Source organism: Falco rusticolus, chromosome 6, assembly GCF_015220075.1.
Source record: "Falco rusticolus isolate bFalRus1 chromosome 6, bFalRus1.pri, whole genome shotgun sequence".
Classification (NCBI taxonomy): Eukaryota; Metazoa; Chordata; class Aves; order Falconiformes; family Falconidae; genus Falco; species Falco rusticolus.
The window spans coordinates 52,005,144-52,026,056 of NC_051192.1; the positions used below are offsets into that span (position 1 = coordinate 52,005,144).

The following is a 20,913-nucleotide window of genomic DNA, read 5'->3' on the forward strand; positions in this document are numbered from 1 at the left end:
CAAGCAGGCATTAGATTCCACCTGATCATCTGTTCAAGGCTTTTGTAACAGTAGCATGTCTCCTGTGCTGCCTCCAACAAGCAGTTGTTGGGTTTTCAAAATCACAGCCACCTTCTTCAAGGCTTTAATTTTTATTTCTTTTATTAACTTTAACTAGATGCAGCCAAAAAAATTAAGCCTAAAATTTAGAGTGATTTTCTGTATTGTTACAGTCCATGGAGAGAGAGTGGCACTTTCAGGGGGAAGTTCTTCTCATCTAAGGCAGTTATTTTAGTAAGGGAGAGATTGCCTTCTGCTCTCTGGTGACTGTAGAGGAAACATAGATGACTAGGTTACACCAGACACCAAAGTTTCAGTCTGGTGAATTAGGGTGAGAAACCTCACCATTAATTCTTCTAAATCAAATGTAGGACCAGCCTTTATATGTAACTTCTCTTTACTTTTACAAAAATCTATGTATAGTGAGCATGATAGGACTGCTACTTCAAGCAATGGAAAGATAGGAGATTAGGTCCAGACAGCCCAGAAGTAGCCCTCAAAAGTGATGGCATTGAAGTATTGCCAGTGATTTGTTACAAATGCATCTCAATTCCGAAGCATATCTGAGAGCAAAATATAAAAACAATTTTTAAAAGTTATTTTTGGTTTTTGTTTTTTTCCCCCCAGTTTACAGATAGCTATAAATAGCTACAATTTAAATCTGGGTCTACCCTTCTGGCCTGCATGACTTTATGCAGGAGTGTTGGGCTCTGCCTTGGATTACTGGTGGCTTTCTGGTTGTACAGGGAATACAGACACGTAAGCACCTGGCAGAGAGCAAGCTGAAGCTGTGGTTTTGCTTCCGTGTGAGGAAGGGCACAGTCTGGCTGCTGTAAAGCAGAGAAGAGCAGCACAAACGTGGCGGCCTGAGCCGGGAGCAGTGCAGGGGGCTGGCTTGCACCTCCCAGCTGCCCGGGCTGCGCTGCCTGGCTGGCACCCACAGCCGCTTCACTCCTGAATGAGGCAAAGGGCTTTGTTTGCTTCCCTGCCATTTTCTTGAGCAGCAGGTTGGCACAGTCACCCCAAATCTATTTTTTCCTATTTCCTCTGGTCAACAGAAATTCTCTTAATTCTCTGCACTATCACGAAATACCACGAGACTGCCATTTACCTTGCCATGAAAAACAGGCAGTTCAGAAGGCCTATGTTGTTCAATATTTCTGTACTGGTGAATTTTGGTTGATAAGGTGGTGGGATCAAAAAATTGTTCTGCTTGTCTAAAAAGTTCAAGTTCTTTTTCTGAACACAACTCAAAATAGTCAAAACAAAGTATCATTTTGCCTTTAGCTGACAAACATACCACGCTTGGAGCTAATCTCTGGTTTCATGATGAGGGCATTATGGTTTGCCAGCCTGTTTACTTCTGTATTCCTAAGGTGTGGTGTGGTGTGGTCTGCTCTTACAGATTTCACCGATTCTTGACCTCACTAGTTTGCACGTATCCACATCTAAATTTGAAGCTAGCAAGAAAATCTGCCAAGTAATGTTGCTTCCTGAAAAATGCATGAATTCAGCCAAGTTGCTGAATTGATGAAGTCAATGGCAAAGTTTTAATACATATAAAGCAGTGTCTGTACCCTTCAGTCTCATAGCTTTATCAGCTGCAAACCTGTAAAACATTACTCCTTAAAAATAAGAGTTCTGTGATTGCCTTTGTAACACTTTAGGGCTCTAATGTCCCATATCCCTCCTCACCTTTGCATTCTTCACCTTTGGAAATGGAATATTTGAATGAATGTTGCTGAAAGGTAAAAGCCAGGGATTACAAGTTGTCATGGTTTAACCCCAGCCAGCAACTAGGCACCAGCCAGCAACTAGGCACCAGTCAGCTGCTTGCTCACTTCCCCCTGGTGGGATGGGGGAGAGAAACAGAAGGGTAAAAGTGAGGAAACTCGTGGGTTGAGATGAAGACAGTTTAACAAGCAAAGCAAAAGCCACACGGACAAGCAAAGCAAAACAGGGAATTCGCTCCTTCCCACTGGCAGGCAGGTGTTCAGCCACCTCCAGGAAACCTGGGCTCCATCATGTGTGAGGTTAAGACAAACACCGTCACTCGAACATCCTCTCCTTCCTTCTTCCCCCAGCTTTATATACTGAGCATGACATCATATGGCATGGACTATCCCTTGAGTCAGTGGGGATCAGCTGTCCCAGCTGTGTCCCCCCCCAGCCCACTCACTGGTGGGGTGGGCTGAGAGGCAGAAAAGTGCTTGGCTCTGGGTGGGCCCCTTCAGCAGTAAGGAAAACACCTCTGCATTACCAACACTGTTTCCAGCACAAATCCAAAACATAGCCAGTCCTGTACAGGCTACTCTGAAGAAAATTAACTCTATCCCAGACAAAACTAGCACATAAGGAATGCTAAGTAAAGGATCTCTTATGGAGTCCCACCGGGAGCATGGTAGAAAACTGAAAATAGAGGTGCTTCAGGGATTTGCCCATTCTACTGGGTAAGACCCAACCTCAATCCTGCTGCTGGGTGCAAGTATCTCACATTAAACAGAGCAGCAGCTTCTGAAGCCCCCTGAAAGGAAGGGAGCTCACCAGTGTGGACGAAAGCCCCTTGTGTCTTTTGAAAAGATCCCATGCTCCTGAAAATGCGGTTATGACCCTCCAACAAGTCTGCATCGCTGACAGCGACAGGCAATGGTGAACCAGACACAAGGAGCAAGGAAGCAGAATTATGCCTTAGCTCAGGAAACAACATCACTTGTAATTTGTTTGAGGCTTCCTGCACATCACCCAGAGTCACAGGCGCACCAGGCAGAGCACACACTTGGCAGCTTTGTACAGCATCATGGTAATTGTTTCTATTGTGACTCAAACCATTCTAGATTTAGTCATCCCTTCTTCAGAGACGGAAAGTGATCTCACTTGTAGGTCTCTGATGTAGGGAGCTGAGGTACACAAAAACCAACTACAGAAATAAGAGCTGTTTCCTGGAGTGCCTGGCAGGCACCCAGTAGCTAGGTGTGTTTGTGGTTCACAGGAACACCGTGACCTACTACAAAGCTTTGGAGGGAAAGGTAAATTGGCCTTTAGCCGGCTGATCGCGGCTAACGCCACACAAGCAAGGAAGTAACAGCCAGCCTTGTGAGCTCATCTCCCTCTGTGGCATCGTATGCCCAGATCGGGTATCACAGAGACTTGGTTAACTAATACATATAATATCGGGTGCCCTGCCAAATCTTTGAACCTGTTCCTGTTGCTAACAATAATCCTGCTGAGACACAATGCTGACATTTACCAATTTACAGTCCAAGAAACACAAAGTATTAGAGAGGTTACCAGTCACACTGCCAGCTTTGTGCTTTGTGCTTTGCTTCCAGGTGACCCCTAACATCAAGCGCATACAAAAATACCTTGTAATTATTGCTTTGCATGGCTTCCCCTTGAACAAATACAGTAATTGTTTTAAGATTTTAAGTAATCCCAGGGGCAAGGAGACATGGTATATCCAAATGTGTAAAAGAGGAATGTTTGAGATAGTCTCACTATTCCCTTGGCATTGCTACAAGTCAGAAACTGGAGATCTTTCTGTGTTTAAGCCATGATCTCAGATCCAGGAAGGGTGCAGCGTGACAAACTAGAGGAGATTAATATCTTGTCCTGCCAGGAGACAGCTTTAAGATTTCTCAGCACCACATGTCCTCTTCAAAGAATGAGACAGGCTACCAGTATCATTTACACCACTCAATACCACTCCAAGAAGGCATCCATTCAGTTAATACATATCCTAGGACAACAAGCATGACGTGAGACTGTTCCAACAAACCTATAAATCATCGTCAATTACAGCATCATACTCCCCAGTGTAACTTATGGGTTAAATGCTTTCAAAAAATTATTAAATACTTTCAAAACTACAAGTGGCTTGCTTTGTACCTTCACAGTTTTCTATACAGTGGACCAAGTACAGCCATTACACTAAGTACTTGCAAGTGCTGCCTTCTCTTGCAGCAAGGGCCAAGTTTGGGTCAGTTATCCCCATAGAGTAGTTTCACTTAATGAGGAAGACAATGACCCAGATTTCAGACAAAATGAGTAAGCTCCAAATTCCCAGGCCTGTTGCCATAGTTACTCAAAACCTACTGGTAAAAAAGGTGGGAAGAAAGGGAAGAGGAGAAAAAGTAGGAAGAGAGCAATATCGTGGTCAGGGTTAGGCCATGTGATAGAGGTGATGATCTTGAAGGAGCAGGACCTCAGTGATGACACTCCGAGCAGGTTATCCAGGAAGCCAGTATTTCTGCCTCGTGGTTGCTATTGGGTTGATTCTGTGGACATTGGTTATTTGTAAGTGGTTACCACAGTGACTGAATGCAATGCACTGGCAGCTATTAGATCAACAAAAGCAGAAAAGGATCGGATGGGGAGAAACAGACTTCTCTACAATTTATTAATAAAGAAGTTGCCTCATTTTACACCAAACTGCTTGCTTTTCTGCTTTACAAAGATGGTGAAACTTGCAGCAATGTCTTATTCAACCAGAATAAACTTTTTAACGTCTGCACAAGCTGACAGCAGAAATTACTCTAGCTCTATAGAAACAGAACCGCAGACATACAACATTGCACAGTTAGCACTGTTCTGCCCCAAATGCAGAGAGGATCAGAGTATCCTGTGAGACACAGGCTGGAAACCTGAGCGCTGGGAACTGTGCTTGTCAATCTTTCCTGTAGTGCCATTTTATGTTGTTGGTAGTCTGTCACACTGCATGAAGAAACAGGCCATATTCACAAAGGGCTTTGTGCTAAGCCCAGCAATGAATACAACACACTAGTAGGTTTTATATTGTTCTTCTCTGTCATCTTTTTATTCCTGCTCTTCTTGACTCCCTTCACTTTCTTATGACTGGCACGTACCACAATAACACATCTGCGCCTGTGGCAGCATAATACAGATTCACATCAACTATGTGCATTTCCAGTGTAAGTAAATGCACTTGATGCCCTATATATTAGTTGGGCCACAATACAGTTTGTATCAGTGTTAATGCAAGAACACAGGGAAAGTGCTGGAGTAGCTGGAAGACCACTCTGTCCTAATCCGGGATTGTTTTTTCTGAACACATTACTTCTAACATCAAAACCTCTCCTGGTCCCAAGGGGCAAACTCCCCCTTTCTTGCTGCCTTCTCTCAATCTGCAAACTTAAAAGACTTTTTTTTGGTCCCCTTTCCCTCCCAGTTCTCTACACTGCTGTCCATGCTTAGACGGCACGATTGTGCTTTGCATGGAGAACTACTTTTTACTAAGATTGTGTTTTCTCCGAGAGCTGGCAGGCTGTATTTGCAGTACCATGGCCAAGAGTTTTCTGCAGGTTTTACAGTAGGGAAAGTTCACTTCTTCATACAGAAGTCATAGAAACAAAATTAAAAAAAGCATATATCATACATAGCCGTATTAGCGGAAATGATCATACCCGAGACAATTATGAGAGGCTGAATTCACTATAGGCAGCTGTTACTACACTCATTAAAGAAGCCTTGTAAGATGTTTCTTCTCTTCTAACCCCACAATTATCAATGTTTTCTGTCCATTACCCTGCTACAAAATGACCTCCACATCTGAACGATAAATCAGCAAGCTTCCAGATCAAGGACACTTACTCTTGTTACCTGCAGAAGAGATTGGGAGCTATTTTAATGTTGTAGTAAATTATGGTCTAAGTCTGCTCCTGAAGAAGTGGGTCAAGAGATTTCAAGCTCAAACTGGGGAGAAAGGGGGAAATGACGGAGACCGAGAGCTTAGCTGGTACTGTCTCCCACTTGAATTCCTAAGGGTGTCGCATTCCTTGGCGGTAGTCTAGCAGCACTTGCTCAGAAAGGCAAGAAATTCTTTTCTGTCTGAAAGCATGAAAGAAAACAGCAGCTGACACTGCAGCAACAGCCACTGCAGCAAAACAAGAACAGCCATGTGGTTCCCAGCCTTACCTGGTGGAACAGGAGCAGTACGCACAGGACAGCATGTAGGATCAGAGCAGCACAGGTTTCTAATGGCATGACATAAGCCACTATTGAAAGTTACGAGGACTAAAGCAAGCTGTGAAATTAAAACTAAATAGGTATTCCAGAATAACAGCATGTGGAGACAAGTCCTATAATCTTATGAATCAAATGTAAATACTGAGCGGTAATTTTTGATTATTATTAATCAGTGAAGCTGGCATATGTCCCATTCTTTTATCCAATGCTAGTGGTGTGTGGCAAATAAGGAGAGAGGAAAACAAAAAAAAAAATAAAAGGAAGCCACTAGCTCCATTAAGGTATATCTACAGTTTATTCTAAAATGTTCTTTTTTGGATTATCCCAAACAGCACCATCCCAAAACGGTCATGCACCAATGTGTCTTGGTATTTTGTACCAGAGTAAGAGGCTGTGAATTAACCATACGTTTATTGCAATAATTCATTTGTTAAGGCTCCCCACACACCATTATTTAAACATAGAAATGGTATGCAAATGGCTTGATAAATAATGGACAGCATACAGGTCACAAGCTACTCAGTGGCACTGCCCATATAAATTTTTGTCACTGGGCAGACAGGCTGCGGAACATCCACCCCACGCTCCAGTGCCCCATCCCAGACTGGGCCCTGTTCCTTCAAGTGTCAGGAAGGATCCTTTCCTCCACCCTTTCCCTTTTTTGTAGAAGCCAGTATGGCTTGCAGGAAGCACCACTGGTTTAAATGCCTAATCAAAGCAAGTTAGAGCCCACTTCTTACCTGCAACCCACTCATGCACTACTCCAGTATGAAAAGAACTTAAGCCTTGTCACAGTGAACTGACAGGGGGAAGAAAAAAAGAAAGGTAGACAAAAATACACCAGAAAACATGGTGCAGGCAGCTAGCAGGAAAATGAGAGAAGATAGACTCATGTAAATGGTATTCTCTAGGTAGGGAAGTTAAAACAATCAGCAGATAATAGTGAGCAAAGCACCATGTGAGGCTAGAATATTCCATGTATTGCACACTTTACCCAAGAGCAGCCTAAAACACTACATTTCATACCTAGGAAGTTCATACTCACCTGTCAATTATTTTCTCTCCAGAAATAAGATAACATACTATAAGGTGCTAAGATATCAGTTATCCTTATCCGCTTGTATCATTTACACAAAGGCCTAATGCTTCTTCCGTTGCAGGAGATGGGTGAGAAGGGGAAGAGAAGATGACTACTTTTGTGACAAGAGAGCAGTACTGAAGGGGCAGCTTTACACACTAACTAAAGCAACGAGTAGCAGTCAGTACTAGCTTTACCCATCCAGCAGGACATACCCTACAAGCCCGTTTCTTCTATGCCCATTACAAAATGTAGCTATCATATGATTTGGATCATAGCATCAACCTAGGATTAAAGCAAGTTTTTAACTGACTATCTTGTAATTGCTAGAAAACAGTATGTAGTATTTACTCACCTGCATAGTGAGAGTCCTGAATTCAACCCTGCCTATCACAGCAGGAATACTTCTCAGTCAAGTATCCACATCCCTTTTTCCTTGGAGGAAGTGCAGGGTATGAGGCTCCAGAGGACACTTGCCTAAACTCAGTACATACACAGGTGAATACCATTTACTTTTCCAGTCTGTTTTTACTTCATGCTGTTAGAGTAATAAAATGACATTCCATACTAAAATTTAACTTTAGGATGCAGTATCACAATACGACAAACAAAACTTTTCAAAAATGTTGAAGGGATTTATTGCCATTTGCAACATGTTTATTGTTCAAAACCACTGCACTGAAATAAAACCCATCACATACATTCTTTGTCATCTCTATCTTTACAGCAACGTAACTTTCAGGCAGGTCATGCAGGAAAACACTCTCCCAATGAAGTCAAAAACTACTGAAAGGCACCTTGTGTCCTTCAGATCTTAGACTCCAGACAAGTTTTTGCCTGTATAAGGATTACATACATCTAGAGCAACTCAAACAGTTGGAAAAAAATAAAAGCCATTTAGAACTTCTTAAAGAAGAGTATTAGACTTCATCGCCTTCCTTCATTCAGTGCTATGCTTTTGCTTTTCCAAGTCTTCTTTAAATAATGTGCGACATAAAAGTGTATGCTAATGAAGTCTCTTTACTGAGACAAGGCATGCAGTAAGGGAAGAGGAATAGCTGGTTACTTCCAGGCTGCCTATCTACACATTTGTTCTTGTAGAATAGCAAGCCACTGCTTAAGTTAAAAATAGAACAGGAATGAATGCACCCAAGTTAAATGGCTTTTAAGAGTATGTTAATACACAGAACAATGATACCACCTACAGTTCTGTTCACTGACCTCTGTTCATAGTGATTTGAGAAACAAGTTTTGTCAAACCATCATGGGCCACTTTTGTAGACTGTTAGATAAAAAAGTTGGTTTTCAAATATTGCTTGTTATTTGGATGACTAACTCTTTATTAAAAGGGTAGTTATTATGGACCTGTAAGGCTGCAAGACTTTAAATGCAATGGTTTACATTGCCGAATAGTACTTTTTAAAAGGCAAGATAAAAAAAAATTAGTAGAAGGATTCTTTGTGGGGTCATATTCATAGTAAGTTTTTCTGTTTTATCCCCACGTTGTAATTGTCACAGCAACTGTAGATGGCAAGTCTTCCTTGGTTGTAATTCAGGTTGAACACATTCCTTGGCTTATTTCAAGTTAGATGTTTAGTTCTTTTTCTCCATCCTGCCAAGAGAAGAACAACTTTTGTAAGAGTGAATACCGAACTGCAATTGCTATAAAAAAAAAATATCTGTACTTATAGCAGAACTTCAGGAATGAAGAACATTTGGCCAGTTATGTATGCAAAGGCTGGTCCACTTGCAGTTTTGCTCAGGTTTGGTTTTCCCCGCCCCCCCCCCCTTTTTTTTTTTTTAAGTTATAGTTCAGGAGGCTTCATTCTCCCATTGCTTCACATGGATTTCTTGGAGCAGAAGAGGGAAAAGCCATAATCCTGACTCATCAGGACTGCTTGGGGCAGTGTCTGCACTACTTGCTACACAATGAAGGACATGAGACTGCCTGCAGCCTGTTCCCCAGTCACACTCAGTTAAATTCATCCCATATATAGAACAGCCAGCTTAGAGAGGTTTTGCTTGATTTCTCTTTCAGATATACAATCCCTTCACAGTTTAATAGATGTTTCTGTCTCAGGAATTAGAGACAGACACATGTAGACTTAATACATGAAACACACCCCAAAATAGCCAGCAGATGCTGATAACCCTGCCTACATCCGTGACCATAAGGGTTTTCAGCCTTTTCTGTGTGCACCCCTCAGTTTAGGGGAGGTGCAAAGCAAGGTATCATAGTTCAGCCTACTGACAACAAGCCTGTTAATATGTTTGCAAAATGAAGTTAAATGACTCCAGAAACCACACAGAGGTTTGCACCACAGTTAAAAGGCACTAACAGAGTACTCCAAGAGCCATCAGTTTATGACTTGCCCTTTTTAAAAGCGTGACTTGCCTGTATTTGATCAGTCGTCCTCCTTGAATAAGTTGTGCAACTTCATTAGTCAAGTGGCATGCAAAAAGAAGCCAGTTCCTTGGCTGCACTTTGTAGGCAAATCTCATGAAAGTCAAGGAGTAACAACACAGTGCTGCAAAACATGATATTGTTAGTAGACTTTTAATATCTGCATTTTGTGGAGCCATAATTTTCATACTAGTAGAATGTAATGACAAGCAGAACACTCCTCACAACTTTGAGTTTCCCAGTAGTCCTACAAGCATGTCTACTTGAGGAATCCATGCAGGAAAACACACCAAATTGTTCACTTTTGCTACACAATAAATTTGCAGGGCTGCGGCTTTCCACAAAAACTCCTTTTCCTCAGACTTTCCTGTGATGCAACCGAAATCTTTTTCGTTTATTACCTAAACTATCTCAACCAGAGAGTAAGAGTCAATCTCAATGAGACAAGGCTTGTCCTACACAATTATTCTGACAATTTCTATGACAGAATTTTAAAAAATACTCTATTACTTAAACACAGTTCTTGCTGGGAACATTTTAAAATGGACTTTAAGAGAAGGAGCTTTCCATCCTCAGGAAATCAAGGCCATTCAGAACCATAAAGCTTTGTTACTTGTTTTTCAGCAAGATGAGAAACAATTTTAATCTACTCTCCCACTATAACTGCATTTAAATATAGGAAATTACAACTCAAAAAGTCACCAGTTTCACAAAGTTCTGAGAGTCTTAAAGAAAAGAAATAATTGGAAATTAAGTATTCAGGGACAACAGTCTTTTTTAAAGTACAGAACCTAGAAGATTGAAAAAAAATATTGTACACATATCACCATGTATATACTTTTAAAAATTAAAAAAAGTGCCTCGACTTTGCTGAGCTGGGTAGCTGCCACCAAAATGTTATTTACAAAACAGTTGTTATACCAGAGACTATTTAAACTGGTCTTCCATCCAGAGGAAGCTAATTAAGAGACTGAATTACGCTAAGCAGAACCTAGTGAACAGGAGGCTACAAATTTTCTTAACCTGAAGTATTTTGCTTTGGGGAAGAAGAATTACTCAGAATTAAGTTATTAACTGAGCTAAGGAAGAGACATAATGCCAAAATTATGCTATTAAACCTAGCAGATTTATGATCCTAGAGAAGAATTTGAACATAAGGACAGACATCTAGGCAAAGGCTACACATGTTCCAAAAAAGGTGGAAAAAGTATCGCTTATGCATTTAAGAAGAAATACACTTTTCTAAGAGTCACACTAGCCTCTCACAGGCAACTGTTTGCAAGGAGTTAATCTCCCTCAGCTGCTTTTTGCACCCTGCAGACCAAGCATTACCATTTCTTTGCTTTCTCAGGGTTGGTATTTGTCTTGCACTGACCACAAAGCATCATTGTTCTTTCTATGAAGAATAACATTGGGTAAAGAGATACATTCTGAACTAGTGTGTGCAGTAGTATAAGGTACTAAAAGAATGATATTTTAAGAGGGAATCTAGTGATCAAAACTGGTAAGACTTAAGATCCACCTACCTCTCCCCCCAACAAAAGTTACTGGAAAGCTCTCTGAAAGAGCTCTGCAATGTCTCAGCACTTCAGTTTTTAAGCGGCCTCTTGATATCTGCTTTGATCATGTGTTTGCAGGCAACTAGTAACAGATCACCGCTCAACAGACAGAATCTGTATTCTGTAGTCAGTGTACTGATGAAAAATTTGTCTTGGGTCTTACCAAATGTCATTCGGCCACTAATGATTTCTGGCGATTTCTTCATGTCATTAATAGCAGCAACAGGAAGTCCCCAGTTGGCAACTGGTCCCCAAAAGTGCTGTGAAGGAAAAAGAAAATGAAGTTACACAGAAACATGGTCCTCCTGCAGTGTTCCTATAGTTTTCCTTAGCTACACAAAGCTTCAGAGGACAGGGTCAAGGGTAAAATTCCAAGACAGGGACTACTTTTGATGCAAGAGAGAAAAACTAAACCCTCCTTTTAGCAGGATCTAGTCTTCAGGAGGGAACAAAGAACCACCCACTCTTAATCTTCTTGCAGACTGGAGAGGAACTACTCTAAGGCCATTGAAATCCAGCTTTGTGTAATTATCCCTCAGCCATCATTCAGCAGTCTGATTGGTATAGTCGTATAATAACCTTGATTTATATCCCACTTCTATGCAGAGAATTAGCATTCACCTCTTTCAAATAAGGCTCCACAAAAATGTAATGAAAACACAAGGATTTGCTGAAGTGAAGAAATGAACTGTTTCGATGTTATGCTGAGTGTTAAGAAACACTCAGCCAGCATATTCTTCCAAGTGCTTACATCTTCTCTTTGAAAGAGCAGGGCCCTGCAACCAAACCAAATTGTTACCTAAAGCTTCAACTACAATTGCTTGAACCACTCAGTGACTACCTAAAGCTCAGTGATTAGACAGATATGGCAGTAGAGCAGTTAGCTACAGGTATGTATGTACACAGAGAGAAAAACTGAGACAAAAAACAAAGAATCAACTTCGAAAAACTGACAAGAGCTCAGTTTGATGGGTATTATCTAAAAGACTCCGAACTGAGAAAAAATAGTGTCTTAAGTCCAATTTCCACTACTGTTACAAGTAACAGCTTCAGTAGAATTGTTTCCACAGTCATCTTCTAATGGGAAACAAACCATGCTCAAAATAACTTAGCCAGATATGGCAAGAGGTGCACCTTGTAAGAAAAAGCTTTGCAGATACCAACTATCCATTCTCCTGACACTTCCCCTAACACTGCAGATATTACAATTATTTGCAATTGTCAGAGGATATTTAAGTTTCTTGCAACATTAATTCCAAGACTTCTCTTGTAGTCTGGATACTAGCTTGTAACAGAACAGTGAGGTTAAAAGCCACACTTGCTTCCTGCAGATTTGGGTTGCAATGTAAGAAACTTAACTATAAAAAAAGTATAGAAAAAAGTGAGTTTAATTTGCACACACAGTTTTGACATTTTAACCTTAGTGCAATATGCAAAACAACATAGTATTTCAGTAAGTGTCTACAGAACATGCATTAATCCAAACTCAGATTCATAATAAGAGTATTTTGAAGAGTGCAGTAAGTGCATTTTACTACATTCCTACAGATAGGAAAACTGACATCTGTAATGGTTAAAGTCTTTCAGGCACATGAGAGGTAACATAGCATAACTGAGAAGATTGCATGTGTACAGCTATGGTTAGATAGCTAGTGTAAAAAAATGTACCTATAGCACCACTTACAAGATATCTTGCAACACAACACTGACAGAAAACTAAGTCAGCAGCACAGGTGTTATTTTATAGGCTTTAATGTAGCTATTTAAATAGTTTTAAAGGACAATAAGAGCACCAGAAACAAACATCTAGTCACAACCATGATCTGCACAGTAAAACAGCAAGACAACTCCTCTGTTGACCAGGGAGGCAGATTGGGAACCTTGTCACCTGAGATGGTTATCCAGTGTTAAGTGCCTCCAGGCAGGCTGCGCTTTAAAGTTTCCACACACAGAAACTGAACTACACCTATACAGTTTGTCTTTGGTCTGTGTAGGAGAGCAAGTCTTCCATAACATTATGATTCACAATATAAAAAACCCTCTCCCAGTTTCAGGAGCAAACTTAAAGGCTGAAGGAAAGAGTCTGTAGTGAGAGTTATATGGTACCATTTATTGTCTGACAAAGCTGGTTAAAAATAATCCAGGTAGTTTAGTTATGTACCTGTATTGTTGCTATATAGAAGAGTGGCTCCAGATTGATCTCATCTCCTTCGCAAGGAGTATGGAAAAAAAATGAAACCCCTTTAATTTTGTAGCAATTACTTTAGGAGACCTTAACCTCAGACTTGCATTACTAGTGCATCATTCCTGGAAGTCTGCAGCACGCTTATCAAATGCGGGCAAGGTCATAACAGTGCTCAGGCAAAAAGACTGCAAGTTACTGAAATTAGGGTGAACATGAAACTGGGAGCCCCCTCCATTTTCTTACCGTACTGTTTGAGTGGGCCATCATTATTTTCCATTCAAGAAGCACATGGAAGAAAGCAGAAAAAAAAAAAGTGTTACTTTCTTTCATAATCAACAAAGAGAGAAAGGTACCACAAACAGCATAGGTAGAAATCAGGAAACTGCCCCAGCATTAACCTTGCTTAATGTAACAGTATTAAAAAAAAGTAATCCCATTTCCCCTCAAGAGCTGTCATTCTTACAAGTATTTGCTGCTCAAGTATCTTTTTCCTAGAAAGATAAAATCCCATTGTGGTCTGTGGAAGACATTCACCCCCCATAGACTTCAAAGCATTCAAGATCCCACCCCAACTAGTTTAAAAGGATGCCAAAAAGCCATCAAGGTTTGTCACAACAAAGCTGAACAGCTACAATTCCTCTGTGGAAGCTTTGAAGAAGTCACTTGGAATTCTTTTTATACCTACCTACACAAGTAGGTCAAACCAAACATTGCCAGAGATCATACTGTCACTAAGCTCAGGCCAACGATGGCTGTACCAGACATGAGCTTTAACACACTTTCAGGTATTTAACATGCAACTACACTTGGGTCATGTATGGAGTTCATGTAAGTGATTGTCTAGGTACCAATTTATGTAATAACTTAATGATCTATGCACAAAAGCTTGACTACAGCATATATTCAAGATTGTTTGCTACTATACCTTTTAAAATGCCTCAGAACTTTTAAACATCCTCTTTCTAACAAAGCTACTGATATGACTCAGTTCTGAATTACTACTTATAAGAAACCTGCTAATAATATAAAGCCTATAGCTGCCCCAAGCTGCAGAACGCTTTGTAACAGTCACTTCCTTCACGCTGTTTTGCATCTTCTTAGATTAGTGTTTTACAAATAGCTGTGTTAAGGGAACAGTCAGGTCTACTTAGGAAATCACACTAGATGTGCATTTCAGCAAGTCTTTGTTGTAAGCCATAGGGTGGTTCAAGATCCTTTGTTAAGGTGTCCTTGACTAGTCTAACCACTTGTTTTTTGCTTTCTTAAGTGAACTGCAGCAAGTTCATTGAAGTTTGCAAGACAAGTGCACACTTCAATTTTTTCATAAAACTTTACCTGAACAAGTTCATATCTCATGATACAATGTTTTTGTGCCAACAGAAGTCAGCCTTCACTTCTAAAGTGAAAGTTGTTTTCAGGCAAGTGAAAGCCTAAAATAGAATCTGACTGATGCTATTTTAACAGAGTAGGCAGCCCTGGCTGAGGTCTCGCAAGGTTGTCCTCACATTCACATGAGACTGGAACAGTTATTATACTCCTAGAAGAGGGCAGATCAAGGTCATATAGACTCTTCCAGAAGCAGGCATCCAGCCCCAAAGCTCTGCAGCTGCACCAAATGCACCACATCCAACAGTGAGGATACTGCAGCAAGTACATGCATGTATTCCTGAAGAAGTGACTCTGTTCCAAGACTTCATTTCCAAGAACTCATTCAATCCCTTGACAAAGGGAACACTTAGTACTAATGTCTCCAGAACTATGAACAACAGTTGTTGGATTTACTCACTCAGTTTCTGTGTGTCTGCTTTCTAGGTTTCTAGACATCAGCTGATCAATACCTTATATTGCTACCACAATCCATCCCAAAAGGGCTATACTGGGAAAAAGATTTATTTTTCCAAAGGTTTTGCATGTATTTTCCTCATACTGGCAATGAGGATATTAATACATCAGAGAACATTCTGCAAATATAGATGAACTGTCAGCACTTGTTTCCCCCACACTACCATCCCCTAAGTGGAAAGGGTACCCTTCCGCAAAAGGGTTAGATTGTTCAGTTGTCAGAGCATACAAGGTGGTGACAGCAGGCACCACATCCTTCAGTTTCCAGCATAACCCAGTACAGGACTTTTCTTTTTTTTAAAGTCCTAATGTCCTTGTGTTTAAAGACTTACTAATGAGAACTGCAGATCAGCTAAATTTAGTTATATTACTGCCACTAACTCTTTCTAAAGTTCATTTCCACTAAAAGAAAGGTCCTGGACAGCTTAAGTCAACATAAGTGCTCAAGCTTTACAAGGAATGAACTATCTATTTCAAAGCCATCTACACTAACAGCCACTAGGTTTGCATTACTGCTGAGTCATCAGGAAGAGATAGAGAAGTCCCCCAGAAAATTATGATCTCCATGCTCATTCTTTTACCAAAAAATTTTGGGACTCCTTAAGATTTGTTACTGAACTAATTTAAGCTCTGGCACCGTCCTATGGTAGAAACCTGTGCAGAGTGGCTTTTAGGTCTCCTCTCTCAAAAGGAGAGGAAAGCTCTTTTACCGGATGATTTCCAGAAGACGCTGCTTTAAATCATTAGGATAAAAAGACGACTCAGTTGCCTACTATTACTGGCTTAGATAATACAACTTTAGTGACAGCTGACATTTTTAGGATCTATAGAAAAAACCCACAACTTCAAGTTCACAATACATAAGAGCTACCAAGCTTTCATAAGCTTATCAGCTAGTTTTAAATTAACATTACTGCTTCATTTGACAAGCAGCAAAATTCTACCTACAGCTTAGTCTTACTATGCTTACTTTAAAGCATTAAGACATGGTAAGGGTAAATTCACATGATTTACAGTCATTGTGATCCCCATTAATCACCACTTGAGAGAAGCCAGATGTAAAACTGGCAGAACAATTAATTATTAATGACAGTTTTAAAAAGCAGTTTATCTTGTTTCTTCATGCAAGATTCAAAAGCTAACCCATGATGTAACGCAATTCAAATGCCAGATATATCCACCTGAGAAAAGCAGTACGCATTCATTATTCTTGCTTTCATGTTTTCAAGTTATGAAGCTACTTATTCTGATAGATGTCTGCAGTGTTGACCACCCCAAGCCACAATAACAGCACACTCAATTTCACTGCTTTAGATAACCAGCTATTCTATTTAGAGTCAGGCAATTTAAAGCACAACACTGGTATCACAAACAGTATCTCAAGTCATCCTTTCCCACAAACAAGCTTCACATTCATAAAAGCCTTGCTTCACTGCAGTGATTAGATGCTGATTTTTATAACAGATACCACAGTCTCAGAGCTTGGAGGAAACTCTTGCTCTGTGAGCAAGGCAAGAAGGGAATTTTCTTCAGGACAGAGTCCTGTAGTCTGGGGAAGCAAGAGCCTTCAGGAAGGAATGGAAGGAATGTAAAGAGGTAACAGCTCTAAAATATATATACTCCATTTCTCCTATGGAGAAGACGGAGTACAGTCTTTTACTGACTTATTTAAGTTTTAAACTCAACATAGCCAACAACTTAGACACTTGTCTCCTAGTAAGCAAGAAACAATGCTGAAAGGCCACACCAGATGGAGCAACTGCCTTGAGCCCTTCATGACACACCCAGTAACAGAAGTACAAATTACTCAGGTGTCTTTGCACATAACAAGGCAGAACTCTTACAATGGTAGAATCCTGTGGAATGCTCCTTTTTGCAATACAGATTTATTTATATAGGTCATTTCAAGACTAGAACTAGGATGAAATGCATCTGAAAAGGTTCACTTCAGCTACCTTTTCAGTCTTTGGAAACTGGCACTTCTAGTAAGTAACTGTGGCAGTATTAGGAAGCTGCTGCTCCTTCTTCCAGATTTTTATTGTTTTTTCTAATTATGAAGCAGTCCCCTGTTTGACTGGCCATTTACATGCTTCACATGAATTTTGGTGTAATCAGCTAAATGTGAACATTAAAATGCATTTAGCAAGCTTACACTGTACCATCAAAACTTTCAAAAGGAATCCACGTAGAAGCCTGCTCCTGCCTTTCTTCATTTTGTTTCAAGGATGTTCTCATATTTGACTCATCTTTTTGATCCACTGTTTCTGTGGAGCCTGACATTGCAACTGCCAGCCAAACTCTTCTGCATATTGAGCCTTTTTGTTACAGTTCCTCTTCCACGCAGGCTTACACCATCCCCTGCTACTTTAACCAAGACTAAGTTTCTCAGATAAACAGATGTCCTCCTACATGCTTGCTCAACATCAAACATCAGTTGCAATAGATGTAGGTAGAACAGCAAGCAACTTGCTTGCTCAACCACCTTTATTAGAAAAGCCCGGTTTTATTTGTTTGGTTTTGTCAAACTGCTTGTCAGCCAAAGAAACTTCAGCCTGCTTGAGACTGTTCCTGCACAGCAGCTCAACCAGATTGAAGCAAGCAAGCATGCCCCAACTGTATCTTTAAAAGAGGTTCTTGTGATTTCAGTCCAGGATGCCATGCCCCTGGCCACAGCACACAGCCCGCAGCGTGACACAAGCACCGAGCTGTCTGGGAGGTGACCTACGCCACACTCCCGTGAAACCGGGGCTCTAACAAGCCTCTGAAAAACAGCACCTATTAACACACACTCAGAGCTTTAAATAACCGCTCTCAGAGCCGCATCTACCACCAGGCTCGCTGCCACCCACCGCCGGGCAAAGCTCCCCGTGCCCTTGCCGCCGCCTCCGCCCGGCGCCCCCCGGGGCCGCTCCGCGCCGGGAGGAGCCGCGGGGCCCCACAGCCGGCGACAGGAGGTCACGGGGCAGCGCGGCTGCCGCGGCAGTTTCAAACCGCGTCGCTTCAAGGTCAAGGCCGGTTTCACCGGGGCGGGGCGGGCGGGAGCCTGACAGCGCCAGCATGCGCCGCCAGCCGGGGTGAGGACGGGCGCGCCGAGGGCTGCACCGGCGCCGCGACGGCACGGCGGGCCCCGCGCCCCCGCCGCCCCCCTCCGCACGGCTCCTCCCTCGCCCGACGGGCGCCCGCTCCCTCCCGGACCCCCCGCCGGTGAGGGCGAGCTCGGCAGAGGTTAAACGGCGCCGCCCGGCCGCCGCCGCCTCAGGCTCCCCGAGGCCGCGGGGAAGCGGCGCCGGTCCCGTCCCGCCGCCAGAGCGGCGGCCGCCCGGAGCAGAGGCGGGCGCGGCGGCAAGCGCCGACCCCCGTCCCGCGCTCACCTCATCAGGTAGTCCCTGAACTCCTTGCTGCGCACATAGTCCACTGCCTTTCGGCCCAGCGCCCCCGCCATGGCGGCCCTCGGCGGCAGGGAGCGCCCAGCCCACCCGCCTCGCGCGCTGCCACCACCGGCACGGGTGACAACTCCCCCGCGCCGCCGCCCGGCGCCCGCTTTACGGCAGCGCCCGCGCCACCGCCCCCTCCGTCACCACGGCGCTGCCGGCGCCTATTGGCCTCGGCGGCCCCGCCTCTCTCCGCCTGGGCTCCGAGCCCGGGGAGATGGCGAGGGGGAGGCCGGGTGCCGTAAAGCAACGCGGCGGGAGGAGGGGGGAAGTCGTCTCAAGCGCGACGAGGAGGGTCGCCGTCGGCGGAGCTGCCGGCATTCCTCTGCAGCCCGTAGGGGAGAGCCGCGAGGCGGCTTTCCGAGCCACTATTGGCTGCAGGGCGGCGGCTGGTGGCTTCCCATTGGCCGCCGAGGGGCGCACCCCGCCCCCGCGGCGTCTCGCTCCGCCTCCTCAGCCCTTCAGTGGCGCGTGTCAGGGGCGCTGAGGGCGTCGGGGGCCTGCGGGGGGGGGGCGCGGCGCGCCCGCTGCGCCGGGGTGCGGGGTGCCTCGCGCGTCCGCTCGGAGCTGGGTGGGGGCGGGGGCGGGCCAGCGCCGCTGAGCGCCGGTGCCGGGTAGCCTGATCCGGCAGGTGCATCCGTGAGGGGAGGAGCGAGGAGCGGGACGCGCCCGCGGCAGGCCCCGTCGGGCGGGCGGCAGGCCTGCCGTGCCCGCGTCGCCCTTGGCCGTTACCCGCAGCCTGCGGGAGGCGGGTGGGCGAGTCCCGGCTTCCCTCCGACAAACGGCGTTTTCCCCGTCCCTGCCATGGCTGAGCTGACAGAGGACACGAAGCCATACGATATGTAATGCAGGACAGAAATCTGAGGGACCGGAATTGCTTCAGTGATCTTTTTCATAGGGTAGTCCCGAGGGGATTTAAAGAGCCCAGTTTGTGGACCTGGAATTTTTGGAGCTTTTGAAGTACAGGGTTATGACAGCACTGCAACACTTCAGCCTTTCCCTCTGTACCTGGACTGGGCCAAGGTGCCGTCTCTCTCACCAGCACTTTCTGTTTCATACCTGAGCAGAGTTACATGCTTAGAAGGGAAGATAAACTCTAACCCTGCTAATACCATCTCCATAAAATTTGGGCCATACAAACAAATACCTATATGTGAATTACATCTTTTATCTTTGCTGAGTGCACTAGAGATAGTGAAAATGGATGTTTATCTCCTGCTTTCCAAAGAATTGCAGCCTCAGTTTTACAGTCTGGAACTGGAGAGAGAGTGCAGCCTGGGGCGTACCTATGCTCTGCAAGAAGCCCTGGAGGCCATGGGTGCTGCTTTGTTTCCTTAAAAAAAACCACAAAAGCATAAGGGCTATGCACCCTTCTCTTGCTGCTTGCTTGCTTGGAGAGCAACAGGTTTGAGGCAAAGCATAGTGTTTCCTCTCCTTTTTCTGTATCTGCACCATATGATAGGACACCCCACAACCACCCCTGGCTTTGCTGTGTGGGAAAAAGAGTTTTAATCCTCTTGGTATACTGCATTACAAGAAGGCTTAACATATTAATTTCTGTGGACTCCTCATTTAAAAGCAGAAATGTGAATCTGAACGAGATCTCAAAGAATCATTTGTTTTAGCTGATTTGACTCGTGATGATGGAAGATGTATGGAAGTCAGTTCTATATGTTCAAACAAGAATTTCCTGTATCAGGATTCCATCTATCCTATATAGCCAGGCTCAGTCATTGATGTTAGAGCTACAGTTTACCTAAAAATGTAGCCTTGTTCTCTTTTACTGAAAATTTGTCATTTTTTTTCTTAACTCTGTGTATGGAGAAAAAAAAAAAGTCTGTCTGCATTAGAAGGCATCGTTGTTTAGTCTTTCTGGAGTAAACAAGTTCTTTCAGCCTTTTCTCACAGGCTGTGCCTTTTAAATCTCAACCTTTTCCTTACTCCATTTTTGTTTACAGCTTTCTTAAGGCATAGCCCCAACAAGGGTCAAAGCCTTCACCAGCAGTGAAGTACCCTTTTCTAATTTTGAGAGTATCCTGCTTTGTTTTCAAAGTGGTTAATGAAAGAATCATTAACTACAAATGTGCCCAGAAGAAACCAGTCCCACATGACAGGCTCTACCAGTTACACAACAAAAGCAGCTAACAAGGATCTAAAGTTTGCTTTTGCTGCAGTTCTGTATGCATTTATAGTAGTTTTATTTGCATACTATTTTTTAGGTTTCTTGTAGGGGTATCACAAGCTGTATAAAAGACTCCCTCAATTTATCACATTCACAGCTTCCTTTTTACCCCCTTAGCCTGTTCACCAGAGAAATTGGATTGGATTTGACATCAGTTGCTCTTGACAGGTCCGTGTTAGGGGTACTTTTAAGCATGTTGTTCCCTGAGTGA

At 43.2% G+C, this 20,913-nt stretch overlaps 1 protein-coding gene across 1 annotated transcript; it reads right to left on the reverse strand.

Moving 5' to 3' along the window:
* Nucleotides 1–7,713: 7,713 nt before the first annotated feature.
* On the reverse strand, nt 7,714–18,632 carry MPC1 (mitochondrial pyruvate carrier 1). The gene is made up of 5 exons (XM_037391446.1): nt 18,461–18,632; nt 13,491–13,494; nt 11,226–11,322; nt 9,495–9,627; nt 7,714–8,711 (listed from the first exon to the last, which is right to left on the reverse strand). Exons 1-5 carry the CDS (start codon nt 18,529–18,531, stop codon nt 8,693–8,695), a joined length of 324 nt encoding a protein of 107 aa, XP_037247343.1. The 5' UTR covers nt 18,532–18,632; the 3' UTR covers nt 7,714–8,692.
* Between the last annotated feature and the right edge of the window lie 2,281 nt (nt 18,633–20,913).

Bases quoted from the DNA above. Each gene is read 5' to 3' on its own strand.
- MPC1 (XM_037391446.1), bottom strand. From the start codon at position 18,531: ATGGCGGGGGCGCTGGGCCGAAAGGCAGTGGACTATGTGCGCAGCAAG. The intron at 9,628-11,225 runs GTAAGACCCAAG...CATGTTTTGCAG, and splicing joins TAGTGGCCGAATGACATTTG to CACTGTGTTGTTACTCCTTG.